This window comes from Rhinoraja longicauda, unplaced genomic scaffold (genome assembly GCF_053455715.1).
Source record: "Rhinoraja longicauda isolate Sanriku21f unplaced genomic scaffold, sRhiLon1.1 Scf000401, whole genome shotgun sequence".
Taxonomy (NCBI): domain Eukaryota; kingdom Metazoa; phylum Chordata; class Chondrichthyes; order Rajiformes; family Arhynchobatidae; genus Rhinoraja; species Rhinoraja longicauda.
This window is the reverse complement of record NW_027601618.1, coordinates 16,389-42,380: the sequence shown is the minus strand read 5'-3', so window position 1 is coordinate 42,380 and position 25,992 is coordinate 16,389. Positions and strand designations below refer to the sequence as shown.

The 25,992-nt window shown below is 47.6% G+C and overlaps 1 protein-coding gene across 1 annotated transcript in view; it reads left to right on the top strand.

The window, feature by feature from the left end:
- LOC144590930 (ribonuclease T2-A-like) overlaps positions 1 to 19,991 on the top strand; it is a 32,774-nt gene extending 12,783 nt beyond the window's left edge. The window contains exons 5-10 of the mRNA XM_078395278.1: positions 4,259 to 4,317; positions 7,297 to 7,383; positions 9,285 to 9,318; positions 12,822 to 12,866; positions 18,160 to 18,192; positions 19,530 to 19,991. Coding sequence (XP_078251404.1) covers positions 4,259 to 4,317; positions 7,297 to 7,383; positions 9,285 to 9,318; positions 12,822 to 12,866; positions 18,160 to 18,192; positions 19,530 to 19,562 — 291 coding nt within the window. The 3' untranslated portion in view covers positions 19,563 to 19,991. The remainder of the gene's footprint in view (positions 1 to 4,258; positions 4,318 to 7,296; positions 7,384 to 9,284; positions 9,319 to 12,821; positions 12,867 to 18,159; positions 18,193 to 19,529) is intronic.
- Positions 19,992 to 25,992: the final 6,001 nt, after the last annotated feature.

Here is a 25,992-nt window from a genome sequence, read left to right as displayed (position 1 = left end):
TGGAAGAGAACAGGGAGAAGGATGACCAGGGTCTGACAAGTCAGTGATTGTGTTGGTTGGGTCACTGGTTGGGTCTAAGTCTGGTCTGTGTTAAATAAAGAAACAAAGTGATGGAGTAACTCAGTGGGTCTGGCAACATCTCTGAGGAATGTGGATTGGAGACGTTTCAAGTCAGGATACTTCTTCAGACTGATTGTAAGAGGTGGGGGAAAGAAAGCTGGAAGAGAGGAGGGGGATTACAAATTGTGAAGCCATAGGAAGAGATGTAAGAGGAGGGGGAAGGGAGAAATAGGTGTGAGCCAGGTAAGGGGGAGGGGGGGGGTTGTTAGAGGTCACCTAAAATTGGAGGATTCGAAGTTCATACTCTTGGGTTGTAAGCTTGGTAAATGTTTAAAAAATCATCTCTAGTGTGTGTAGGATAGTGGTAATGTGCGGGGGTTGCTGGTTGGCGAGGACTTGGGCCAAAGGGCACGTTTCCGCACTGAATGTTAATCTGAATCTTATGTTTAAAAAGCTTTGAGACAAATGCTTAAATAGGACATGGCAGAGAGGGATACTGTCTTAATGTGGGCAAATGGGATTAGTGTAGTTGGGTAAAATGCAAGCCATGACTGAAACATGGATAAGGGAGGGGCAGGACTGGCAGCTCAATGATCCGGGGTACAGGAGCTTCAGGAGAGACATGGGTGAGGAAAAAAGCAGAGGGGGAGTTGCATTGTTGATTAAGGAGGATGGCACGGCTAGGTTCAGAGGTTAAGTTCAGAGGTAACATTACGGACAGTTCGTCTAGTGAAACTATATAGGTGGAGCTGAGGAACAAGAAAGGGATGATCAGGAAAGGGGTGTACTACAAACGCCCAAATAGTCAACGGGAATTAGAAGAGCAAATGTGCCAGGAGATTGCAGACAGCTGCAGGTCAAATAAGGTTGTTATTGTAGGGGATTTTAACTTTCCTAATATAGACTGGGAAAATCATAGCATGAAGGGTTCAGGTGAGGTTTAAGAAAGCTATGGATCGGAATGGAGAGGGTCCATGTGTTAAAATGCTCAACTGGGGTAAGGCCAACTTTGAGGGTATGAGAGAACCTTCAAGTTGACTGGAGCAGGTTATTTGATGGGGAATGGAACATCGGCCAAGTGGGATGTTTTTAAAAGTGTACTAAAGAGAGCTCAGGATGTGTACGTCCCCGTTAGAGTGAAAGGCATAGCAGGCAAACAAGGCAGCTTGGCTGATGAGGGAAATTGAGATGTTAGTCAAAAACAAGAAGGATACATGGGACAGGTATAGGCAGCTGGGATCAAGTGCACCCCTGGAGGAGTTTTGGGAACTAAGGAGCAACTAAAAAAAGGAGAACAGAAAGGCTAAAAAGAGGCCAGGAGATAGCTCTTGCGAGTAGCCTCAAGAACAATTCCAAAAGATTTTATAAATAATTAAGGGAGAAAGGGTAACTAGAGAGAGAGTGGGACATCTCAGGAATAAAAACTGTCACCTCTGTGTGGAGCCACAGGAGATGGGCAAGGTCCTCAAATGAGTATTTCTCCTTTGTATTTACCGAGGAGAAAGACAGTAGGACAAAGGAAATTGGAGCATTCACTGGAAGTGTCATGAGAGTCATTGTTACCGTCAAGGAAGTACTGAAGGTACTGTCGTGTATGAAGGTAGACAAATCTCCGGGGCCTGATCAGATCAAGTTAGGAGGAGGGGGAGTTCAACGAGATCTGGGTGTCCTAGTGCATCAGTCAATGAAAGGAAGCATGCAGGTACAGCAGGCAGTGAAGAAAGCCAATGGAATGTTGGCCTTCATAACAAGAGGAGTTGAGTATAGGAGCAAAGAGGTCCTTCTACAGTTGTACCGGGCCCTGGTGAGACCGCACCTGGAGTACTGTGTGCAGTTTTGGTCTCCAAATTTAAGGAAGGATATTCTTGCTATGGAGGGCGTGCAGCGTAGGTTCACTAGGTTAATTCCCGGAATGGCGGGACTGTCGTATGTTGAAAGGCTGGAGCGATTGGGCTTGTATACACTGGAATTTAGAAGGATGAGGGGGGATCTTATTGAAACATATAAGATAATTAGGGGATTGGACACATTAGAGGCAGGAAACATGTTCCAATGTTGGGGGAGTCCAGAACAAGGGGCCACAGTTTAAGAATAAGGAGTAGGCCATTTAGAACGGAGATGAGGAAGAACTTTTTCAGTCAGAGAGTGGTGAAGGTGTGGAATTCTCTGCCTCAGAAGGCAGTGGAGGCCAGTTCGTTGGATGCTTTCAAGAGAGAGCTGGATAGAGCTCTTAAGGATAGCGGAGTGAGGGGGTATGGGGAGAAGGCAGGAACGGGGTACTGATTGAGAGTGATCAGCCATGATCGCATTGAATGGCGGTGCTGGCTCGAAGGGCTGAATGGCCTACTCCTGCACCTATTGTCTATTGTCTATATCCGACGACATTCCGGGAAACTAGAGAGGAAATTGCGGGAGCCCTGGTTGAAATTTATGAGTCATCCTTAAATACAGGAGAGGTGCCAGATTGGAGGGTGGCAAATGCTGTGCCTCTTTTCAAGAAAGGCTGCAGGGAAAATGTTGGGAACTATAGGCCGGTGAGCTTAACATCTGTAGTTGGTAAGTTACTGGAGAGTATTCTGAGGGATAGAATATACAGGCATTTGGATGGGCAAGGGCTAATTAGGGATAGTCAGCATGGTTTTGTACGTGGGAGGTCATGTCTCAGAATTCTGATTGATTTTTTTGAAGACGTGAGCAGAGCTGTAGAAGTTGTGTTAATGGACTTCAGTACGGTGTTCGACAAGGTTCCACATGGTAGGCTGCTCTGGAAGATTAGATCTCATGGGATCCAAGGAGAGATAGCTGAAAGGATAGCTAATTGGCTCCATGGAAGGAGGCAGAGGGTGATGGTGGAAGGTGGCTTCTCAGAATGGAGGCCTGTGACTAGTGGTGTGCCTCAGGGTTTGGTGCTGGGCCCATTACTGTTTGTCATCTACATCAATGATTTGGATGAGAACATACAGGGCAAGATTATCAAATTTGCTGATGATACCAAAGTTAGTGGTTTGCAGATAGTGAAGATGGTTGTGAACAATTGCAGCAGGATCTGGATCGATTGGCAAGGTGGGCGGAGGAGTGGTTGATGGAATTTAATGCAGAGAAGTGTGAGGTATTGTATTTTGGGACGTCGAACAAGGGTAGGACCTACACAGTAAAATGGTAGGCCTCTGTGTAGTGTTACAGAGCAGAGGGATCTAGGAATACGTGCATGGTTCCTTGAAAGTCACGTCGCAGGTAGATAAGGTAATCAAAAAGGCTTTCAGCAATTTGGCCGTCATCAGTCAGAGTATTGAGTGTAGAAGTTGGGAGGTCATGTTACAGTTTTATAAGACGTTGGTGAGACCGCATTTAGAATATTGTATTCAGTTCTGGTCACCATGTTATAGGAAAGATATTGTCAAGCTTGAAAGGGTTTAGAAAAGATTTACAAGGATGTTGCCAGGACTAGAGGGTGTGAGCTATAGGGAGAGGTTGACTAGGCTGGGTCTCTATTCCATGGAGCGTAGGAGGATGAGGGGAGATCTTATAGAGGTATACAAAATCATGAGAGGAATAGATCGGGTAGATGCACAGAGTCCTTTACCCATAGTAGGGGAATCAAGGACCAGAGGACATAGGTTCAAGGTGAAGGGGCAAAGATTTAATCGGAATCCGAGTGGTAACATTTTCACACAGAGGGTGGTGGGTGTATGGAACAAGCTGCCAGAGGAGGTAGTTGAGGCTGGGACTATCCCATCGTTTAAGAAACAGTTGGACAAGTACATGGATAGGACAGGTTTGGAGTATTATGGACCAAGCAAGTGGGACTAGGGTAGCTGGGCCACTATTGGCCGGTATGGGCGAGTTGGGCTGAAGAGCCTGTTTCCACACTGTACCACTCTATGACTCTATAACTATAAATCTACGACTCAATATTCAAGTCTACACATAACTTTTGGGTTTCTGTTAGATTATGTGGAAATCCTCACTTGGATTCCAACCTGTAATTCCTGAGTATCTGTTTATTTACAAACCCCCAAATCCCTGGATTAGATCCCACCCTATTCCCAGATACCTGCATCTGTTTTCATATCGCTGACCAACTTGATTGCAATCCAGCTGCTATCGCTGTGTAGGGTATGTGATGTTCTCCTTCTTGTATTTTCAGTTTTTATTTCACTCTTGTCCTGACACAAAATGTTAATTTGTTTATTTTCAGGATTTACTACCACGTTTGAACATCGATTGGCCAGATCTGGCTGGCCATAGAACTCTTTGGTAATGGTTTGTACCTAAGGTGGATAAATCCCCAGGGGTTGACCAAATGTATACTTGCACCTTGTGAAAAGCTAGGGTAGAAATTGTGGAGCCCTTGCACAGATATTACCATCATCTTTAGGCACAGGTGAAGTTCCAGTAGACTGGAAGGTGGCTAATGTACAGTTATTTAAGGGCACCAAGGACAAGCCAGGGCACCACTGGTGAGTGAGCCTGCATCAGTAGTGGGTACGTAACTGCAGGTGATTCTGAGGGACATCATTTACCAGCAGTTGATAGATAAAGACTGATCAGGGATAATCATAGGAAATCATATCTCACAAAGCAGACAGTTTTTTAAAGAGGTGACCAAGAGGATTGATTGAGGTTAAAGATCGTTGTCTATGTGGACATTAGCTGGGCCATGACAAGGTCATAAGTGATTGGAGCAGAATTAGGCCATTCGGTCATTCCACAATAGTGACCCAGCATCGATCCCTGTGGCACACCACTGGTTTCTGATCTCCAATCTGAATAACAACTCTTTACTATACCCTCTGGCTCTTGCCATCAAACCAATTTTCTCACCAATTGGCTAGTTTGCCGTGGATCCCATGTGATCTAACCTTCCAGCCGAGCTTACAATGCGATACCTTGTCAAAGGCCTTGCTGAATTTAGCAGGCCACACTGCCCTCATCAATCCTCTTCTAACTTCTAAATGTTGTGAGAGTCACTGCTTCCACTGCCTCGAGCAGTGTGTTTCAGATTCCAACTACCCTCTCTTGAAAAAGTTATTTTCAGATCTCTAAATCTTTTCCCACTTCTCCTAAAAGTGAGCCATCTAGTTTCCTACTATCTGCTCTGTCTCTTACTCTCATACCTTTGTGCATGTCCACCGGGTCACCTTCAGCCTCCTCAATTCCCAGGAAAACTAACGCTGTCTATCCAGTCGTTCCTCATAATTCAGGTGCCTAATCCTAGATCAGAATTATACAGTTCTCCAGGTGTGGCCTGACCAATAGATAAAGTTGTAACACTGTTCTTATTTAGTGCCTGACAAATGAAGGGAAATATTGTGCACACCTGTGCTGGCAACCTTGTGTACTGCACACCTGCAATCCTTGGGTTTGAACACCAAAGTTTGTCTGTTCAATGGTTTAGGTGGCACAGTGACACAACTAGTAAAGCTACCACCACACGGCTCCAGTAACCCCTGGTTCAATCCTGATATCTGCCTCTGCTGCCTGTGTTTGTACATTCTCCCTGTTATTCTGTGGGCTTCCCAAGGGTGCTCTGGATTCTTCCCATATTCAAAAGATGTGTGAGGGCTACGTTAATTGGCTGCTATAAATTAAGGGGGAGAATCTATGGGGCAATTGATCATAAAATGGGTGCTTGGTGGTCAGTGCAGACTCAATAAGCCAAATAACTGACTGCTGTGCTGTACCTTCATATCAGTCAAATCTCCAACCCACTGGATCCCCTCCCACGGACACTCTCCCCACCATTCTGCCCCAATTACCCACTCTCCCCACCACTCTGCCACATCACCCACTCTCCCCCATCACCCACTCTCCCCCATCACCCACTCTCCCCATCCCCATCCCTCCCACGGACATTCTCATCACCCACTCTCCCCATCCCCACCCCTCCTATGGACACTCTGCCCCATCACCCACTCTCCCCACCCCCTTCCCACCCTTCAACGGACACTCACACCACCCACTCTCTACACCCCTCCCACGGACACTCTCATCACCCACTCTACACCCCTACCACGGACACTCTCCCCCATCACCCACTCTCCCCATCCATGGACACTGTGCCTCATCACCCACTCTCCCCAACCCCACCCCTCCTGTGGACATTCTCCCCCATCATCCCTCCCCTCCCACGGGCACTCTCCCTCATCACCCACCCTCCCCACCCCTCCCCTCCCATGGACACTCTCCCTCATCACCCACCCTCCCCACCCCTCCCCTCCCATGGACACTCTCCTTCATCACCCACTCTCCCCACCCCCACCCCTCCCACTGACACTCTCCCCCATCACCTGCTCTCCCCACCCCTCCCCTCCCATGGACACTCTCCTTCATCACCCACTCTCCCCAACCCCACCCCTCCTCTGAACACTCTCCCCCACCACTCACTCTCTCCACCCCCTCCCCACCCATAGACACTCTCCCTCATCACCCACCCTCCCTGCCCCCACCCCTCCTGTGGACATTCTCCCCCATCATCCCTCCCCTCCCTTGGACACTCTCCTTCATCACCCACTCTCCCCACCCCACCCCCACCATGGACACTCTCCTTCATCACCCACTCTCCCCACCCCCTCCCCTCCCCTCCCCTTCCAACTGGACAAATAATGTTTTGGTTCCTGATCTTCAGACTGGAGAAAATGGTCATCTGTGCATTTTCTCCCTGCAGATACTGTCTGGTCTCCACCAACTTGTTATTAACTTCCTCTAAACATTTCTATCCATATGCCTGACCAAATGTCTTTTAAATCCATCTCTACATGACCTCTGTCAGCTTATTCCATTAATGTAGCACCGTCTGTGTGGAAAAGATTGCCCCTTAGGTCCCCTTTAAATCTTTCCCCTCTCACCTTAAACCTATGCCCTCATGTTTTAGACACCCCAACCCTGGGAAAGCAGTCACTTTATTGCCTTCTTCACTCCAGTGAAAACAGCCCCAGCCTGTCCAGTCCCTCCATATCATTCAACCCCTCCTGTCCCTGTTACATCCTCATGAATCTCTTCTGTACCCTTTCCAACTTAATGACGGGGTTCCCATAGTTGAAATTATTCCTATATATTTAGTTGGAATAATTCCTGTAGTTGGGTGACTGGAACTCTGCACAATAGTCCAAGTGTGGTCTCACCACCAATATCATTCAATGAGAGTTTCTGTTTCTCCTTCAATCCATCTTTCAGCTCTGCACTCTTGAAAACTCTTCATATTGAAACATTGCTGTTCCTAATCTCTTTCCACAGGCCCCATGAGTGGAATACACACGGTAAGCGTGCTACTCAGACATTAACAGTGCATCGGTACTTTGTCAAAGGTCTGGACTACTACAGGTGAGGACCTGATGTGTGTATCTCACTGACATACAGCCCCACCACCACCATCCACGGGAGGAGAGAGAGACAAAATGAAGAAGGGTGGCAGAGAGACAAATATATGGAAGAAGAGAGACAGAGGCAGGGAGATGGAGAGAGAGAGAGATGGAAGGAGGGAGAGGAGGAGGACGGACAGAGAGAGAGTCTGAGGGAGAAGTGATGGAGAGAGTAAGAGTGACAGAGGGGGAGACAATGAGAAGAAGAGGGGAGATTGAGGACAGAGCACAAAGAGATGGGATGGAAAAGATGGAGAGTTCAAGGAGAGAGCAACAGTGTGTGAGTGGCAGAGAGAGAGTGGGAGATAAAGGATGCAGCGAGGGAGAGAGAGAAGGGGGAGATGCACAGATGCCTGACAAAACAAACAGATGTGGGAAACAGGCAGACACAGGAAGATAGATAGATAGTTACAGATAGATGTGTGAAAAGAGGGGAGGAGGACAGATGTGAAGAGATGGAGAGCTATACAGGCAGGGAGAAAGAGATGGATGGGTAGAGGGAGAGGCAGAATATAGATCATATAGACAGAGTGCTATGCAGCATGGAAACAGGGCCTTCAGCACCTCTTCCATGCTAACCAAAGTGTTCACCTCGAGCCACACCCATTAGGTTGCGTTTGGCCCATACTCCTCTAAACCTTTCCAATCCATGTACCTGTCCGTATAACCTTGAAATATTGTTATTGTACTCGCTCCTCCTACCTCTTCTGGCAGCTCATTTCATACTCCCACCACCCTCAGATCTCTTTTAAATCTTTCCCCTCTCATCGAAAATCTAGTTTTACACTCTCCCGCCCTTGGGAAAAGACTGTGATCATCCACATGATCAAAGTTCCCTGTGTTACACCCTGCATTGTTCCAGGCCTATCAGTACAATGCAGCACAGGAACAGGCCCTTTGGCCCACAATGTCAGTGCTGTTCATGATGCCAAGATAAACTAATCTCCTCCACCTGCACATGATCCACATCCCTCCATTCCCTGCATATCCATGTACTTATTTAAAGGCCTCAAATGCCACTATTGTATCTGCCTCCACCACCACCCTCAGCAGTGTGTTCCAGGCACCCACCACTCTCCTTTAAACTTTGCCCCTCTCACTTTAAAGCTTTGCCCTCTGCTCTTTGAATCTGGTCCTTATAAATTAAACCCTCCGTAGCATTATCTGCAGAGGAATCTTGAGGAGCAAGTCTATAGTTCACTGAAAGTGGAAGCACAACATGGATAGGGAGGTAAAGAAGGCAGACAGCTTGCTTACCTTCATCAGTCAGATGTGGGTTTTACAATCAGGTGATCATGTTGCAGCTTTATAAACTATGGTCAGGGCACATTTGGAGTATTGTGTGCAGTATTGTGTGGGGGGGGGAAGAGGGGGGAATAAAAGAGAAATGAGGGATCTGGGGATGGGAGATGAGCACACTGAGGAAGGAAAATGGTGGGGTGTGAAGGGGCAGATGGGAGATAGTGAAATAAATGGGCTGCACCGGGTGTAGGAGGGGGGAACGGAAACAAGAGAGGGCATGGGGGTATTACTTGATATTGGTGAATTCAATGTTCATACCATTGGGTTGTGAACCTGTGTAGATGGACAGAGAGCTGCACAATGCAACAGGAACACAGATCAGTTTTTGTTCACAAATCGTTGCTACTCTCCAATGTGATTGTGTGCCAGAGAGGGAGAGTGTGTGGAGAGGTGGGAATACTGAGAGGGAGCGCATGGGTTAATGGGGATTAAGCAGAGAGGGTGAGGAATGTGGGGACGGTATGTTGGTGAGGGGGAGGAAGGGATACAATAATTTGTATTTACTTATGAGCGTTGAATGTTGATGTGCAGCGGAAACAAAACTTCTTTGTTTTGTTGCAGACGTGTGAAAGGTTGTGTAGACCAAGACCCAAAGGTAAGTCATGCTCAATTAATGGTTCTTTGTTACAAGGTGTTTATGTTCTGAGACAGGGACCTAATGTTACCAATGTACAGGAGTCCTCGGCGCCGTCTCTTCCGTATTCCCCCCCCCCCCCCCCCCCGTGTCATATCCCCCCCCCCCCCCGTGTCATATCTCCCCCCCCCCATGTCGTGTCTCCCACCCCCCACCCACGCATAAAATGTTACAAAAACTCATTGGAGTCTCTTGCATCTTATCTGCCAGAGGTCTGCCAGGCCTTCTTTTTTTGCCCTTTAGTTTTCCTTTACGAACATCCTTTACAAGGATGTTGCCAGGACTTGAGGGCCTGAGCTACAGGGAGTGATTGGGCAGTCTAGGACTTTATTCCCTGGAATGCAGGAGGATGAGGAATGAACTTACACAGGAGTGAGTATAAGATCATGATGTATAAGATGCACAGTCTTTTACCCAGAGTAGAGGAATCAAGAATCAGAAGCCATAGGATTAGGGTGATAGGGGAAAGATTTAATAGGAACCCAAGGGGCAACTTTTTCACACAGAGGGTGGTGGGTAAATGGAATGTTGGGTATATGGATGGGTACATGGATAATGAAGGAGGGATATGGGCCAAGTGCAAGTAGGTGGGACTAGTATAACAATCAAACAATCTCCTAGATGTTCTAGTGGCCAGAGATCCTAGGGTAACGGAGGAACTGAAGGAACATTAGGCAGGAAATGGTGTTGGGTAGACTGATGGGACTGAAAGCTGATAAATCCCCAGGGCCTGATGGTCTGCATCCCAGGGTACTTAAAGAGGTGGCTCTAGAAATTGTGGACGCATTGGTGATCCTTTTCCAATGTTCTATAGATTCAGGATCAGTTCTTGTGGATTGGAGGGTAGCTAATGTTATCCCACTTTTAAGAAAGGAGGGAGAGAGAAAACGGGAAATTATAGACCAGTTAGTCTGACATCAGTGGTGGGGAAGATGCTGGAGTCAATTATAAAAGATGAAATTGCAGAGCATTTGGATAGCAGTAACAGGATCGTTCCGAGTCAGCATGGATTTACGAAGGGGAAATCATGCATGACTAATCTTCTGGAATTTTTTGAGGATGTGACTAGGAAAATTGACAGCGGAGAGCCGGTGGATGTGGTGTACCTCGAATTTCAGAAAGCATTCAACAAGGTCCCACAAAGGAGATTAGTGGGCAAAATTAGAGCACATGGGTTTGGGGGTAGGGTACTGACATGGATAGAAAATTGGTTGGCAGACAGAAAGCAAAGAGTGGGGATAAATGGGTCCCTTTCAGAAAGGCAGGCAGTGACTAGTGGGGTACCGCAAGGCTCGGTGCTGGGACCGCAGCTATTTAATATATACATTAAAGACTTGGATGAAGGGATTAAAAGTACCATTAGCAAATTTGCAGATCATACAAATCTGGGTAGTAGTGTGAACTGTGAGGAAGATGGTATAATGTTGCAGGGTGACTTGGACAGGTTGTGTGAGTGGGCGGATGCATGGCAGATGCAGTTTAATGTGTATAAGTGTGAGGTTATCCACTTTGGTGGTAAGAATAGGAATGCAGATTATTATCTGAATGGTGTCAAGTTAGGAAAAGGGGACGTACAACGAGATCTGGGTGTCCTAGTGCATCATTCACTGAAAGGAAGCTCCAGGTGCAGCAGGCAGTGAAAGCCAATGGAATATTGGCCTTCATAACAAGAGGAGTTGAGTATAGGAGCAAAGAGGTCCTTCTGCAGTTGTACAGGGGCCTAGTGAGACCGCACCTGGAGTACTGTGTGCAGTTTTGGTCTCCAAATTTGAGGAAGGATATTTTTGCTATTGAGGGCGTGCAGCGTAGGTATACTAGGTTAATTCATGGAATGGCGGGACTGTCATATGTTGGAAGACTAGAGTGGCTAGGCTTGTATACACTGGAATTCAGAAGGATGAGAGGGGATCTTATCGAAAGGGGAAATCATGCTTGACTAATCTACTGGAATTTTCTGAGGATGTAACTAGGAAAATTGACAGGCGAGAGCCAGTGGATGTGGTGTACCTCGACTTTCAGAAAGCCTTCGACAAGGTCCCACATAGGAGATTGGTGGACAAAATTAGAGCACATGGTATTGGAGGTAGGGTACTGACATGGATAGAAAATTGGTTGACAGACAGAAAGCAAAGAGTGGGGATAAATGGGTCCCTTTCAGAATGGCAGGCAGTGACTAGTGGGGTACCGCAAGGCTCGGAGCTGGGACCGCAGCTAATTACAGTATACATCAATGACTTGGATGAAGAGATTAAAAGTACCATTAGCAAATTCGCAGATTTGGTCTCCAAATTTGAGGTAGGATATTCTTGCTATTGTGGGCGTGCAGCGTAGGTTTACTAGGTTAATTCCTGGAATTGCGGGACTGTCATATGTTGAAAGACTGGATTGACTAGGCTTGTATACACTGGAATTTAGAAGGAGGAGAGGAGATCTTATCGAAATGTATAAGGTTATTAAGGGGTTGGACACGTTAGAGGCAGGAAACATGTTCCCAATGTTGGTGGAGTCCAGAACCAGGGGCCACAGTTTAAGAATAAGGGGTAGGCCATTTAGATCGGAGATGATATGGATAGGTATGTAGTTTAAATGACTGGGTAAATGTAAAAATTGTCCCTAGTGTGTGTAGGATAGTGTTAGTGTGCGGGGATCGCTGGGCGGCGCGGACTTGGTGGGCCAAAAAGGACTGTTTCCGTGCTGTATCTGAAATATGAAAGAAAAAAAAAGAAGAAAAAAAATGAGGAAAAACTTTTTCAGTCAGAGAGTTGTGAATCTGTGGAATTCTCTGCCTCAGAAGGCAGTGGAGGCCAATTCTCTGAATGCATTCAAGAGACAGCTAGATAGAGCTCTTAAGGATAGCGGAGTCAGGGGGTATGGGGAGAAGGCAGGAACGGGGTACTGATTGAGAATGATCAGCCATGATCACATTGAATGGTGGTGCTGGCTCGAAGGGCCGAATGGCCTACTCCTGCACCTATTATCTACTGTCTATTGTAGATGGGGCATATTGGTCAGCATGGGCAGGTTGTGCCTATGGGCCTGTTTCTGTGCTGTGTGATTCCATTACTATAAATGTGCCCTGCAGTCCACTACATTCTCCAGGGATACGCTTTGTCCCAGCCACCTGGACCTGATCCAAGCCTCCTTTTTCCTGACCTTTTCAGGACGTTTCTGCAACTTCAATTACCTTTTGTGCTTTCCTTTGCCGATACTGTAGTGGGATCTTGAACCTGAAATGTTAAATCTGTTTCTTTCCCCATAAACGTTACCTGACTTGCTGAGGTTATTTATTGTTTTCTATTTTATTTAGATTTCCAGCCAATCCGTCATCCAGTAATACGTGCTGATGTAATGTGCTCGGAGCACTTCCCTCTCTGCGTTTCATTAGTTTGTCATCGTCTTTTCTGTCTGAAGGATCATAGCTGGTCAGTCCACTCCTGGTAACCTCCACTTTCCTTTGTTCACAGAAAGCCGAAGCATGCTTCACAAATCTACCATCTGTGAAGAGATGTGTAAGTATCAGGTCCTGATGGAAAAAGCTCACAACCAGCCCATAATCCATGTTCCCCTTGATATCCAGAAATCTAGTAATCTCTGTTGTGAATGCCCTCAGTGGCTGAGCTCCCACACCCCTGTGTGATGAAATCTAAAGAATCGCCACCTATGAGGATGGGGATTTTTTTCTTATCTCAGTACTCAACAGCCTGTCCCAACTTGCAATCCCAACAACCCCCTACTTCTACACTTCTCAACTAGAGGAACCAACATTGCAATAAATCCCCTCCCAAAGCCTATAATGGATATGCAAATCATCAAGAGGTTATTACTCATTATTTTCCACTCGAGAGGACAGGCCCATTCTGCTTAATCTCTCCTCAGGATAAAATCACTCTGGTCCAAATGTACCACAACAAGTTCACCCTGAGCTGCAACCCCTTAAAATTACAACAGATTTTGACAATAGACAATAGGTGCAGGAGTAGGCCATTCGGCCCTTTGAGCCAGCACCACCATTCAATGTGATCATGGTTGATCATTCACAATCAGTACCCCGTTCCTGCCTTCTTCTCATACCCCCTGACTCCGCTATCTTTAAGAGCTCTATCTAGCTCTCTCTTGAAAGCATCCAGAGAATTGGCCTCCACTGCCTTCCGAGGCAGAGAATTCCACAGATTTACAACTCTCTGAATGAAAAAGTATTTCCTCATATCCGTTCTAAATGGCTTACCCCTTATTCTTAAACTGTGGCCCCTGGTTCTGGACTCCCCCAACATTGGGAACATGTTTTCTGCCTCTAATGTGCCTAATCCCTTAATAATATATGTTTGAATAAGACCGCCTCTCATCCTAAATTCCACCGTATACAGGCCTAGTCGCTCCAGTCTTTCAACATACGACAGTCCCACCGTTTTGGGAATTTACCTAGTGAATCCATGCTGCACGCCCTCAATAGCAAGAATGTCCTTCCTCAAATTTAGAGACCAAAATTCCACACAGAACTCCAGGTGTGGTCTCACTAGGGCCCTGTACAACTACAGAAGGACCTCTTTGCTCCTATACTCAACTCCTCTTGTCATAAAGGCCAACATGCCATTAGCTTTATTCACTGCCTGCTGTACCTGCATGCTAACTTTAAGTGACTGATGACCAAGGACACCCAGATCTCTTTGTACTTCCCCATTTCCTAACTTGACACCATTCAGACAATAATCTGCCTTCCTGTTCTTTCCACCAAAGTGGATAACCTCACATTTATCCACCTTAAACTGCATCTGCCATGCATCTGCCCACTCACACAACCTGTCCAAATCACCCTGCATCCTCATAGCATCTTCCTCACAGTTCACACTGCCACCCAGCTTTGTATCATCTGCAAATTTGCTAATGGTACTTTTAATCCCTTCATCCAAGTCATTAATGTACTTCGCAAGAATGGCGTTGGAGAGAGAACTGAAGGCGACAGGAGGATAGTCATACTGCGCGGAAACACGCCCTTCGGCCCAACTTGCCCACACCAACCAACATGTCCCATCTACACTGGCCCCACCTGCCTATGTTTGGCCCATATCTCTCTAAACCTGTCCTATCCATGCACCTGTCCAAATGTTTCTTAAACATTGTGATACTACCTGCCTCTACTACCTCCGGCAGCTCATTCCATACATCCACAACCTGTGTGAAAGTTACCCCTAGGTTCCTATTAACTTTCCCCCCCCTCACCTTAAAACTATGTCCTCTGGTTCTTGATTCCCCTACACTGGGCAAGAGGCTCAGTATGTCTACCCAATCTATTCCTCTCATGATTTTGTACACCTCTATAAGATCACCCCTCATCCTCCTGCGCTCCAAGGAATAGAGTCCTGCTTGCTCAACCTCCATATAATTACGACTCATAAATCTCAGGCCCTTGAATCCTGGCAAGATTCTTGTAAATCTTCTCTGCACCCTTTCCAGCTTGACACCATCTTGCCTAATGCCTAATCAATGTCTGATATAAATGCAACAGGACTTCCCAACTTCTATACTTAATACTCTGACAGATGAAGGCCAGTGTGCCAAAAACCTTTTTGACCACCTTATCTACTTGTGTTGCCACTTTCAACAAACTATGTACCTGCGCTCCTAGATCTTCCTTCTCTACAACTCTCCCCAGAGACTTACCGTTCACTGTGTAGATTCTGCCCATTTTAGTCTTCCCAAAATGCAACACCTCACATTTCTCTGATTGAATTCCATCAACCATTCCTCAGCCCTCCTGGCCAACCGATCAAGATCCTGCTGCAATTTTTGACAACTGTGGCAACGTATCGAGAAAGGCCCGAAATAAAGGCAAGGAGCCGGGTATTTCGGGAGGTTTGATTTTATTACGTTTGCTAGACCGGTCAAGTCTGTCAGAGTGAAATCGTGCCCAAAACCTTGTCCTTTATAACCGTAGCAAAGGGCCGCCTCCCTGAACCGGTCCATTCCCGTGCCGAGGGGTCGGTAGTGGTATGGCCCGACCCTTGGGAGCCGCCACAGGACACCGCCCCCCAGAACCGGAGGCACGAAACGCACTGGTGGTCGCACTACCCGACCGGACTGCGTACGAAAATCGGCCAACAGAGGGGCCGGCGGAGGCACAGTTGGAGGGACAGGTGGTGGGACCTGCAAAGAGGGGCAACCTCGTGACCGAGGCTGGGCAACCCGCACCGGTTGGTCGATGTCCAAGTGGGCCGGCTTCAAGTGGTCAATTGACATGGCCTCCGTCCGGCCCCCCATGTCCAAGACAAAGGTTGTCTGTCCGTGCTCCAGCACCCGGTACGGGCCCTCATAAGGCCTCTGGAGTGGCGTCCGGTGGGTGTCACGGCGCAGGAACACATGGGTGCAGTCCCGGAGGGCCGATGGCATGAACAGGCGGAATGTACCATGGCGGGACGTCGGCACAGGTGCGAGCTTGCCAACTCGCTCTCGAAGGCGCTGTAGTTAAGCTCCATCTTAACTATCTAAAATACCACCCACTTTCGTGTTATCTGCAAACTTGCTAATCATGTACATTCCCATCCAAATCAATGATATAGATGACAAACAGCAATGGGCCCACCACCAAACCCTGAGGTACACCACCAGTCACAGGCCTCGAGTCTGTGAAAAGAAACCTTCCACCATCAGCCTCTGCTTCCTTTCATGAAGCCAATTTTCTATCCATCCAGCTATCTCTCCTTAGATCACATGCGATCTAACCTTCCAGATGTTCCAGGTGTTCCGGATGTGGCCTTCATTCTATCGGTGACACAAAGCATAGATTCAGCGACTGTTTTGCCGGACACTTGAGCTCGACCCACCAAAGATGACTGGATTTCCCAGTTACTAACCACATTAAACCCCCTTCCCATTCCAACACTGACTTTTCTGTCCTGTGCTTCCTCCATTGCCAGAGTGAGGCCAGACACAAACTAGAGGAACAGTGCCTCAAATTCCACGGGTCGCTTACAACCTAATAATATGGACATTTAATTCTCCAATTTGGGTAACTTACCAAACTCCCCCACCTTCTTCCCCCCTTCCTTCCCCCCAGTCCATCTCTCTTCCCTGTGCTACACCTGGACGCATAACCATTTCTCTCTCACCCATTTCCTTCCAACTACATTCCTTCCTCTAGCTTCACAATTTTCAACTCACCCTCTGGACTTTGTTCAACCATTCGCTGATCAAAAAACCTTTGTCTGTGTCCACCCGTGACTCATAGGCTTTGTCCTGCCCCTCCTCTCATCCAACTTCCTTCCCACCCCACCCACCCCCAAAATCAGTCCAAAGAAGTGTCCCAACCTGAAACCTTAATGTCTTTCGAAGTTGCAACAGGCAGGAATGAAAAAGAGGACCCAGTTGATATGTATTTGGACTCAGAGGCCTTTAATAAAGTGGAGTATAGGAGGTTATTAAACAAAATTTACATGCTCGGCCATGAGGATAATATACGAGCCAGGACTTGGTCAACTGAGAGAAGATGGAGTGGGATAAAATGGGTCATTTTTTGGACTGGGTGGCTGTGACCAGGAATGATGCTGGATTAATGCTGGGCCCAGCTGCTCACAATTGATATCCCTGAATTGTATTAGAAGATCAGGTTGGATATGTCCAAGCAAAACACAAACTGCTGGAGGAACTCAGCATCAGTGGAGGCAGAGGGATGGTGCCTGTTTGGGGTCAGGATCCTGCACCAGCTCACTACATGATGTATCCAAGGTAGCTGACGATACCAAGCCAGGATTATGCAGAGACATCGGGCAGAACATGGCGGATGGAAAATAATGTGGAGAAAGGTGGAGAATTTTAAATGGTGGGAAATTGAACGGTGTTGGTGTTGGGAGAGGTCCAAGTATGGGGTTCTTGCACACCAACCACTGAAAGTTCACATGTAGGGTAGTGAGCTATTTGTTGTGTGTTGAGCTTTATTTTAAGAGGATTGCTCCAATTATATGGGGCACTGGTGAGACAGGATCTGGAATATGTACAGATCTGCTGTACCTGCCTGAGGAAAGATTACCCTCAATGGAGGGTGAGCCGCATTGCTTTACCAGGTTGAATGGTGGGTTGGGATGGGGTCTGGCTGCTCCTCTGTAGAGAGAACGAACAAACTTGGTCTAAACTCTAGTTCCAAGAATGAGAGGTGATCTCATTGAAACACAAATTTTTACTGGATTTGATATGAATTTGATGTTTCCATTGCCTACAGTCTGAAATACAATTATCCCCCACTCTCAGCTGCCGGTCCATGCTGCTACCCAATCTTTAACCCCCTCTGGCCCAGTTTCACACAGCCTTGAGGGTAGGACTTCATCAAACCCCTGAAAGCCCTCTCAGAGATTGAATAGATGGAGGATGGCAGGAGAGAGGGAGAGCAGAAGAAACAGGGGGGGGGGGGGGGGGGGGAAGGGGATTGACAACAGCAGAGATGTTTCAGGCGAGGAACTCCAGTGATCTGGGATGTGCTGCCTGAATGGAGCTCAGTAGATTCACAGCATTGGGTAAAGGGAACTGGAGAAAGTCTGGACTGTGGGGAGGAATGGGGAGTGAGACTCAGCAAGGAGCTCCACCATCAAGCTGGAACAAGCCTGATGGGCTGAGTGGACTCCTGTCATTCACCGATTCTCAAATCCAATCTGGAATTCCAGAGGGGGAGGGGATGTGGGACTTGTTCCCACCCTGTGCCTGGCTCTCCCTCTCCACGGTTCAGTAGTTGATAATCTCTCCTTATTTCTGCTCCTGATGTCCTAACTTAGATCCGTCCGTACCTGGTAACCTTATCTTTCCGCTCTCTGTTCACAGCAAATAATCTGGGGAAACGTAAATGGAAACAAAGTGAGTATCAAGTCCTGAGTATAAAAGCGAACACTCGATCCAGAGAAGGTGTCTGCAACTAAGCGCTAGTGGGGAGAAGTGATGTTGGTGACAGGACAATGGGTGGAACAGGAAGTGAGTGAGAGAAGTGAAACAGAGAACTGGAAGGCAGAGTGAGGTGAGAGGGGTACAGGGGAGAGATAGTTTGGGGGGAGAGTGTGAGGGAGGCAGATAGGTAGACCGGGAGGAAGGAGAGGGAAATAGAGAAGAGAAGAAAGAGTGGCAAAGAGAAATGCAAGGGTTATGGCCACATCATGCAACACAGAACCCTCAGTCCATTGTGTCCATGCTGACCATCAGGTATCCAACTCCAACCACTTGGTCCGCACCCTACTCAGTCTTGGTAATTCAGGAGCTCATGCAAATGTTTCTTCAACACTGAAAATTTCTGCCTCCACCATCCCTTCAAGGAGATCATTCCAGATTCCAATCACCCTCTGAATGGATAAAGGTCTTCCTCGGATCCTCCTTAGACCAACACCCTCTGTCCCTAGACACATGTACCATTGGGAAACATTTCCTACAATCTATCTCTTACAGCATGGATACAGCTGCTTCGGCCTAACCTGTCCACACCGACCAAAATGCCTCAGATAAGCAAGTTCCATTTGCCTGTGTTTGGCCCATATCCCTCAATGTCTTTCATATCCATGTGCCTGTTCAAGAGTCTTTTAAATGCTGTTATAGTTCCTGAAAGAATGATCTCCACTGGCACCTAATTCCATGACCCAACATCTTCTGATTGAAAAAAGTGGTCTTCAGGTTCCTATTACATCTTGCCCCTTTCTCCTTAAATCTAGGACCTCTGACTTTTGATTGTCTATCCTGGATAAAAGACTCTATTCACTCTCCTCATGATTTTAAACACCCAAAACACATCACTCTCTCTAACTCAGGCCATCAAGCCATGAAAAATTCTGGTAAATTATTTCTAGATTATTTAGTCCTGTCCACTGTGCCTTCCCTCCACAGATGCTGCCTAACCTGCTCACTTCCCCTAGCAGCATGGTTTTCCCATCTATTCTTGGGCAGGGACAGACCTGGAGTGACAGAGCCCCAGAGGATGAATGGGTGGATGGGGCGGTGGTCATCAGTGAATGGGGGGGAGGGGGGGGGGGGAGAGGTAGTAGGGTTTGGGTTGACAAGGACAAGGGCCTGCCAGTGGGTTGGGGTGATAGTCTGAGTTAATGGGGGGTTTGCACAGTGAGTGAGTGAGGGGTGACCCTTCACCGACTGTTGGTCACCCTCACTCCAGCTCCTTTCCCAGAAAGGTTTTCACCACTTTCTTTTGCCCGCAGATTATTACTGAAGCACTATTGTATCTCAAGTAACCGTACAGAGCTCACAGCCAATCAACTGCACAGCACGCTACGATTCTGCAAATGCTCAGCGGGACAGGGGATGGAAAGGGATGGAAGAACAGAGACTGCCAGAGACACTCTGGTGGATGGATAAACAGGAAAAAGAGGCAGGTTGAAAGAGGGAAAGAGAGAAAGTTGGAGGTGTTCATGTGTTAGTCCTGTCGAGCTGCTAAATTCTCACTGCAGTTATCACCTGAAGGTAATATTCTTTATTGGAGACTCAGCTGTGACCTGTGCTCACATCACACATCGTCACTACATGGACATGCACCTTTCAATGTTCTCAAAATTATTATGGGGAGAGACCTAGAGGAAACATATGTACAAGCAAAGGAAGGACACCACACAAACAGGCAAAGAAGTGGTGTTATAGACAGATTGAAACTCCAGGGGTTCAGCAAATGCGAGCTATGCTTTGCTTTGTGGCTTTTAAGCAATAAAAAATCATTTCAAAACTTGTCTTGTATTGGTTATGTATGTCTGGACCTCTCCTGGTGCCATGGATGGAGACAGGAGGGGGTGCAGGTGAATGTGTGACCCACAACTGATACAAGAGGAAGGACTTGGATTCCTGGGGCAGGGCAGCCAAACTGAATGGTCAGGCTCAGAGCTGGATTGGCAGGGTGAAGGGAAACCCACAATGATTCAGGACCGTCGGGTGCCTTCAGTAAATGAGTCTGCAAAGCAGATGAAACAGGCTGGAAGAAAGAAAACCAAGTAGAGGGTACAGTGGAGCAGCAGTAAGTGCTGCTGTCTGCCAGCTCTAATCCGTGTGCAGTTTATATGCTCTTCCTGTGTCCGTGGGTTCCCCTGGCACTCCTCCCACATCCCCTGCCCCACGGGGTGATCGGTCACTCTGGTAGCCCATCCTGGGCCACAGGTAAACTTTGTGGGCCAATACGATTGCACAGACTGGAAGGACTGAAAGGGCTTTCCTCATAAAGAAATCCAGAAATGTGTAAAGGTTTTGAAGGGGTTAATTGTTTGTAGTTCAGTGTGTGTGGTTGGGGTGAGGGGGGGGGGGGGGGGAGGTAGTGGAGGACAATGCAGAGGCCATGGGAGGTTTGCAGTGACCAGTAGACATGGCTTACATAGAGTGCATGTGGAGAGAATGTTTCCACTAGTGGCAGAGTCTGGGACCAGAGGGCACAGCCTCAGAATGAAAGGACGGACCATAAGAATGGAGATGAGGTGAAATATCTTTCGCCAGACGGTGGTGAATCTGTGGAATTCATCACCATAGACGGCTGTGCAGGCCGTCATTGGGTATTTTCAAAGCAGAGGTTGACAGGTTCTTGATTAGTAAGGGGGTCAAAGGGTGCAGAGAGAAGGCAGGAGAATGGGTTGAGAGGGAAAGATAGTTCGGTCATGATTGAATGGCACAGTAGACTCGATGGGCCAAATGGCCTAACTCTGCTCGTAATTCCGGATTCATGGACAAGAGTGTCAGTGAATGTTGCTGCTGACCTGGTCAGTAAGGGGGTCAAAGGTTACAGAGAGAAGGCTGAAGAATGGGTTGTGAGGGAAAGATAGATCGGTCATGAATAAATGGCAGAGTCGACTCGATGGGCCAAATGGCCTAACTCTGTTCTTAATTCCGGCTTCATGGACATTAGTGTCAGTAAAATCTGGGGGTTACCATAACAGATAGAGAGTAGTTCAGAACTGCTCTCTGGCTGTGATAGGATAGTTCACTTTCCAGATAACAGCTGTGAAGAAACTGTCCCTGAATCTGCAGGTGTGCGTTTTCACATTTAATACCTTTTGCCTGAGGAAAGAAGAGGTAGTGGCTAAGGTGTGATGTCCTTGATTATGCTGCTGGCCTTGCCGAGGCAGCATGAGATATAAATAGAGTCAATACAAGGGAGGTTGGTTTGTGTGATGGTCTGGGTTGCGTCCACAATTCGTGGTCTTGGATGGAGTTGTTCCCAAGCCAAGCAGAGATGCATCCTGATAAAGTTCCTCATGGCAGCCTGATCGAGACAATTGGTTTAGTTTAGTTCTGTTATTGCTGTCACGTGTACCGAGATGCAATGAAATATTTTATTTTGCATACTATCCAGCCACAGCTTGCCTGTACCAGGCCCATATCCCCTCAACCCTTGATAGAAACAAGGAACTGCATATCTTTTTTGCATTCATTGTTTCATTCAATCATTCATTCATTCTTCTGTATCTCTCCACATCGCTATCTATATCTCTCGTTTCCATTATCCCTAACCAGTCTGAAGAAGGGACTCGACCTGAAACGTCACCCATTCCTTCTCTCCAAAGATGCTGCCTGTCCCGCTGAGTTACTCCAACTTTTTGTGTCTATCAAGGAACTGCAGATGCTGAGTTACTCCAGCACTCTGTGTCTATCCCTTCAAACACCCCCTTCTATGTAGCTGTCAGTGGCTTTCAAATGTCATAATTGTAGCTGCTTCTACCATCGCATCTGACAGCTCCATATGTACACAGCCCTCTGTATGGGGAAGCAGTTGCCTCTTGTATCCCTTTTAAATCTTTTCCCTCTCTGCGTCAACGTATGCCCTTTAGTTTTAGACTCTCTTCTCTAATACCCAATAACTTAGCCTCCACAGCCAGCAAAGAATTCCACAGGTTCACCACCCTCTGACAAACAGCTTTCAAACACACATCACGGGTTAACCCAATCACCCCCCGGATAACTCTCATGAGCCTCTTCTGGACCTTCTTCCCTCTCTCGGCTCCTTCAACATAATCAAGATTCTTGATTAGTCCGGGCGTCAAAGGTTGTAGCAGCAACTTAGTCCTTCCCAATAAAGTCCTTAAGCTTACCACTTTTACGAAAGGAGTGGAGTGAACATTCTTGACGCAAACAACGACATAAATCTTCATGACGTTTCAGTTTAATTAGTCGTTTATTGAAGTAGTTATACAAACATATTAGTATATCTCTAGTCATTGACTTGGTAAGAATTGTATCCCACCACAGCTCCTCTCGTGTCTATCGCATAACATCGCTGTCTTCCCAATTATAATTCTGGCCCCTCCCCTGGCTCCTCCCAGTCCATATATGCACATATGCCCATGTATGTAAGCCTAGTATTCATCTGACGACAACCCCCAAAAATAGGATACAAAAGAATATAATATGCTAAGACAGCTAGCAAATACACATGGCTCCGACAAAGGTTATGGGGAGAAGGCAGGAGAATGGGGTTGAGAGGAAAAGATAGATCAGCCAGGGTCTATGGCTGGAGAATGGCAGAGTAGACTCGTTGGGCTGAATAGCCTCATTCTGCTCCTATGCATTATGAACATCATACTATAAACACGTACAATATATAGAATAGATGACCAGTGATAGTTTGATTCAGACTGGCTCACCCAGGGAAGACACAGGGCTGTGGCAAAAGGATGTTGTTCTGACTGGAGGCCCATAACCAGTGGAGTTCCACAGGGGTTAGTGCTGGCACCTATTTTAACAGTATATATATTAATGATAGCGATGAAAATTAGTTGGCCAGTAAATGTGCAGATGATGCACAAATTGGTGCTCAGGGACAGTGAAAAAAAGACTCAAATGTATATATAACTTAGTTACAGATGTGAGCGGAGAAATGGCAGGCAGTGTTTACCCGGGCAAATATGCGGAATTGCATTTTGGGAGGTTGAATATAAGGGGAAAATTTAGTTTTTACAACATAAAGTGGGGAGTGCCTGGAATGTGCTGTTGGGAGTGATGGTAGAGGCAGATATGATAGTGGGATTTAAAAGGCTTTAGACAGGCTCATGGATATGCAGGGGATGGAGGGATATGGATTATGTGCATGCAGGGGGGATTGGTTTAATTTGGCATCAGGTTCGGCACAATATTCGATAAATGAGGGGATGAAGGGTGGAGACTCCATCAACGTGGGCAAAGCCATGATAGCGGCTCAGTGGCTGGCTGATCCCAACAGCAAGCACCCAAGGAAGAGCAGCAGACTGCATGCCAAGTGGATACCTCTGTATCAGAGGGTGGTCGAGCGGGGTTCAAGAGATTGCAGGGCTGTATCATTACCGTGGATGGTAAGGTGGAGGCTCTGATTCCATGGTGTGCCTGCCACTGAGGGAGAGCTGAGAACCACAGCAAGGCAGTAGCTGACTGATACGGAGTGGGGAATGGACTGGATTCTGTGATGTTGGTGGTGGGAGGGAGAGATGCTCTCAGTCATACAGCACAGTGGCAGTGCCTCCAGCCGTGCAGTGACCACCCACACACCCATCTACACTGATCCCACATTCACCCACTTCACTCTCCCCACATTCACACCAACACCCCCCCAGCACACGCACACCCTGAGGGCAATTCAAAACAGCCAATAAACCCACCCACCATCACAACTCAAATTGCAGCAGGATCTTGATCAGTTGGCCATGTGGGCTGAGAAATACTTGATGGAATTTAACACTGAGAAATGTGAGGTGTTGCATTTTGGAAAGTCAAACATGGGCAAGACCTACACAGTGAATGTTAAGGCTCTGGGGAGTGTTGGAAAGCAGACAATCTAGGAGTGCAGATACATAGTTTGTTGAAAGTGACATCACAGGCAGATCGGGCGGTCAAAACGGCTTTTTGGCACATTGGCTTTCATCATTCAGAGTATTGAGTATAAAAGTTGGAAGGTCATGATTTAGTTGTATCAGACGTTGGTGAGGCAGCATTGAGAGGGTTGTGTCCAGTTCTGGGCACCATGACATAGGAAAGATGTCAAGATGGAAAGGGTGCACAGAAGATTTATGAGGATTTTGCCAGGACTCGAGGGCCTGAGCTACAGGGAGAAGTTGAGCAGGCTGGGACTCTATTACTTGCAGCGCAGGAGGATGAGGGGTGATCATATAGACGTGTACAAAATCATGAGAAGAAACGATAGGGTAGTCGCACAAAGTCTCTTGCCCAGAGTAGGGGAATCACAAACCAGAGAACATAAGTTTAAGGAGAGGGGAAAAGATTTAATAGGAAACTGAGCAGTAACGTTTTCACAGAGAGGGTGGTGGGTGTATGGAACGAGCTGCCGGAGTTGAGGCAGGTACTAGATTCAGGATTCAAGATTCAAGATCCAATTTATTGTCACATGTACAGTGAAATTTGAGTTACCATACAGCCATCTATCTATATACAAAAACTCTTGTTTGTTTGTTTATTTGTGACTGAACTTCAGCCAAAACTGTACTAGATAGCACAACATTTTAAGGCCCACCTATCAGACTGATTAGACCAAGCGGACCAGCTGGGCCCAAACTCCTCCCGCATTCGCGCAGCGCCCGATCACCTCTTCCCCCCCCCTCCTTTCCCCCCACCTCTCCTCTCCCCCCTCTCCTTTCCCCCCTCTCCTCTGCCCCCCTCTACTCCCCCCTCCTCTCCCACCCTCTCCTCTCCCCTCTCCTCTCCCCCTCTCTCTCCCGCCCTCTCTCCTCTCCCCTCTCCTCTCCCCCTCTCCTCTCCCCCCTCTCTCTCCCACCCTCTCTCCTCTCCCCCTCTCCTCTCCCCTCTCCCCTCCCCCTCTCCTCTCCCCCCTCTCTCTCCCACCCTCTCTCCCTCTCTCTCCCACCCTCTCTCCTCTCCCCCTCTCCTCTCCCCCTCTCCTCTCCTCTCCCCCCTCTCTCTCCCGCCCTCTCTCCTCTCCCCTCTCCTCTCCCCCTCTCTCTCCCACCCTCTCTCCTCTCCCCCTCTCCTCTCCCCCCTCTTCTCCCCCCTCTCCTCTCTTCTCTCCCCCCCTGCTCTCCCCCTCCTCTCCTTGACCCCCACTCCTCCCTCACACCCCTCTCCTCCCTCCCCCTCTCCTCTCTCCCCCCTCTCCTCTCTCCCCCTCTCCTCTCTTCCCCCTCTCCTCTCTCCCCCCCTCTCCTTTCCTCCCTCCCCCCTCTCCCCCTCTCCTCCCTCGCCCCCTCTCCTCTCTCCCCCCTCTCCTCTCTCCCCCCCTCTCCTTTCCTCCCTCCCCCCTCCTCCCAAGGAGACAGATTTAAACTTTAAAATGTGAATAACTTAAAAAAATATAACACCTATTTCGATGAAACGTCTTCCAATAAGACCACCGGACGATGGTAAGGTGGGCTTAAAATTGTCGTGCTAACGTGTACCGTTTTGGCTGTAGTCCCGGAACAAACAAACAAGAGTTTTTGTATAAAGATTTTATTTGCTGCTGAGCTGTTAAAGATAACCCCCACTTAAAAGCTCCCCAAAACCCCCCCTACATTAACTGAAATTGAGTTAAGGTTGTTTTAAAGAACCCCAGTCACACACTCCTTCCCCCCTCCATCAACTTTATCCCCCCTCCCCTCACCTGATCAATACCTATCTCTTTTTAATATCATGCCAAGAGGTAGGACTTAAAGGGAACGTTTTCGACGGCGCGGGTTGTATTGCATAGAGCGCAGGAGGATGACAGCTGGT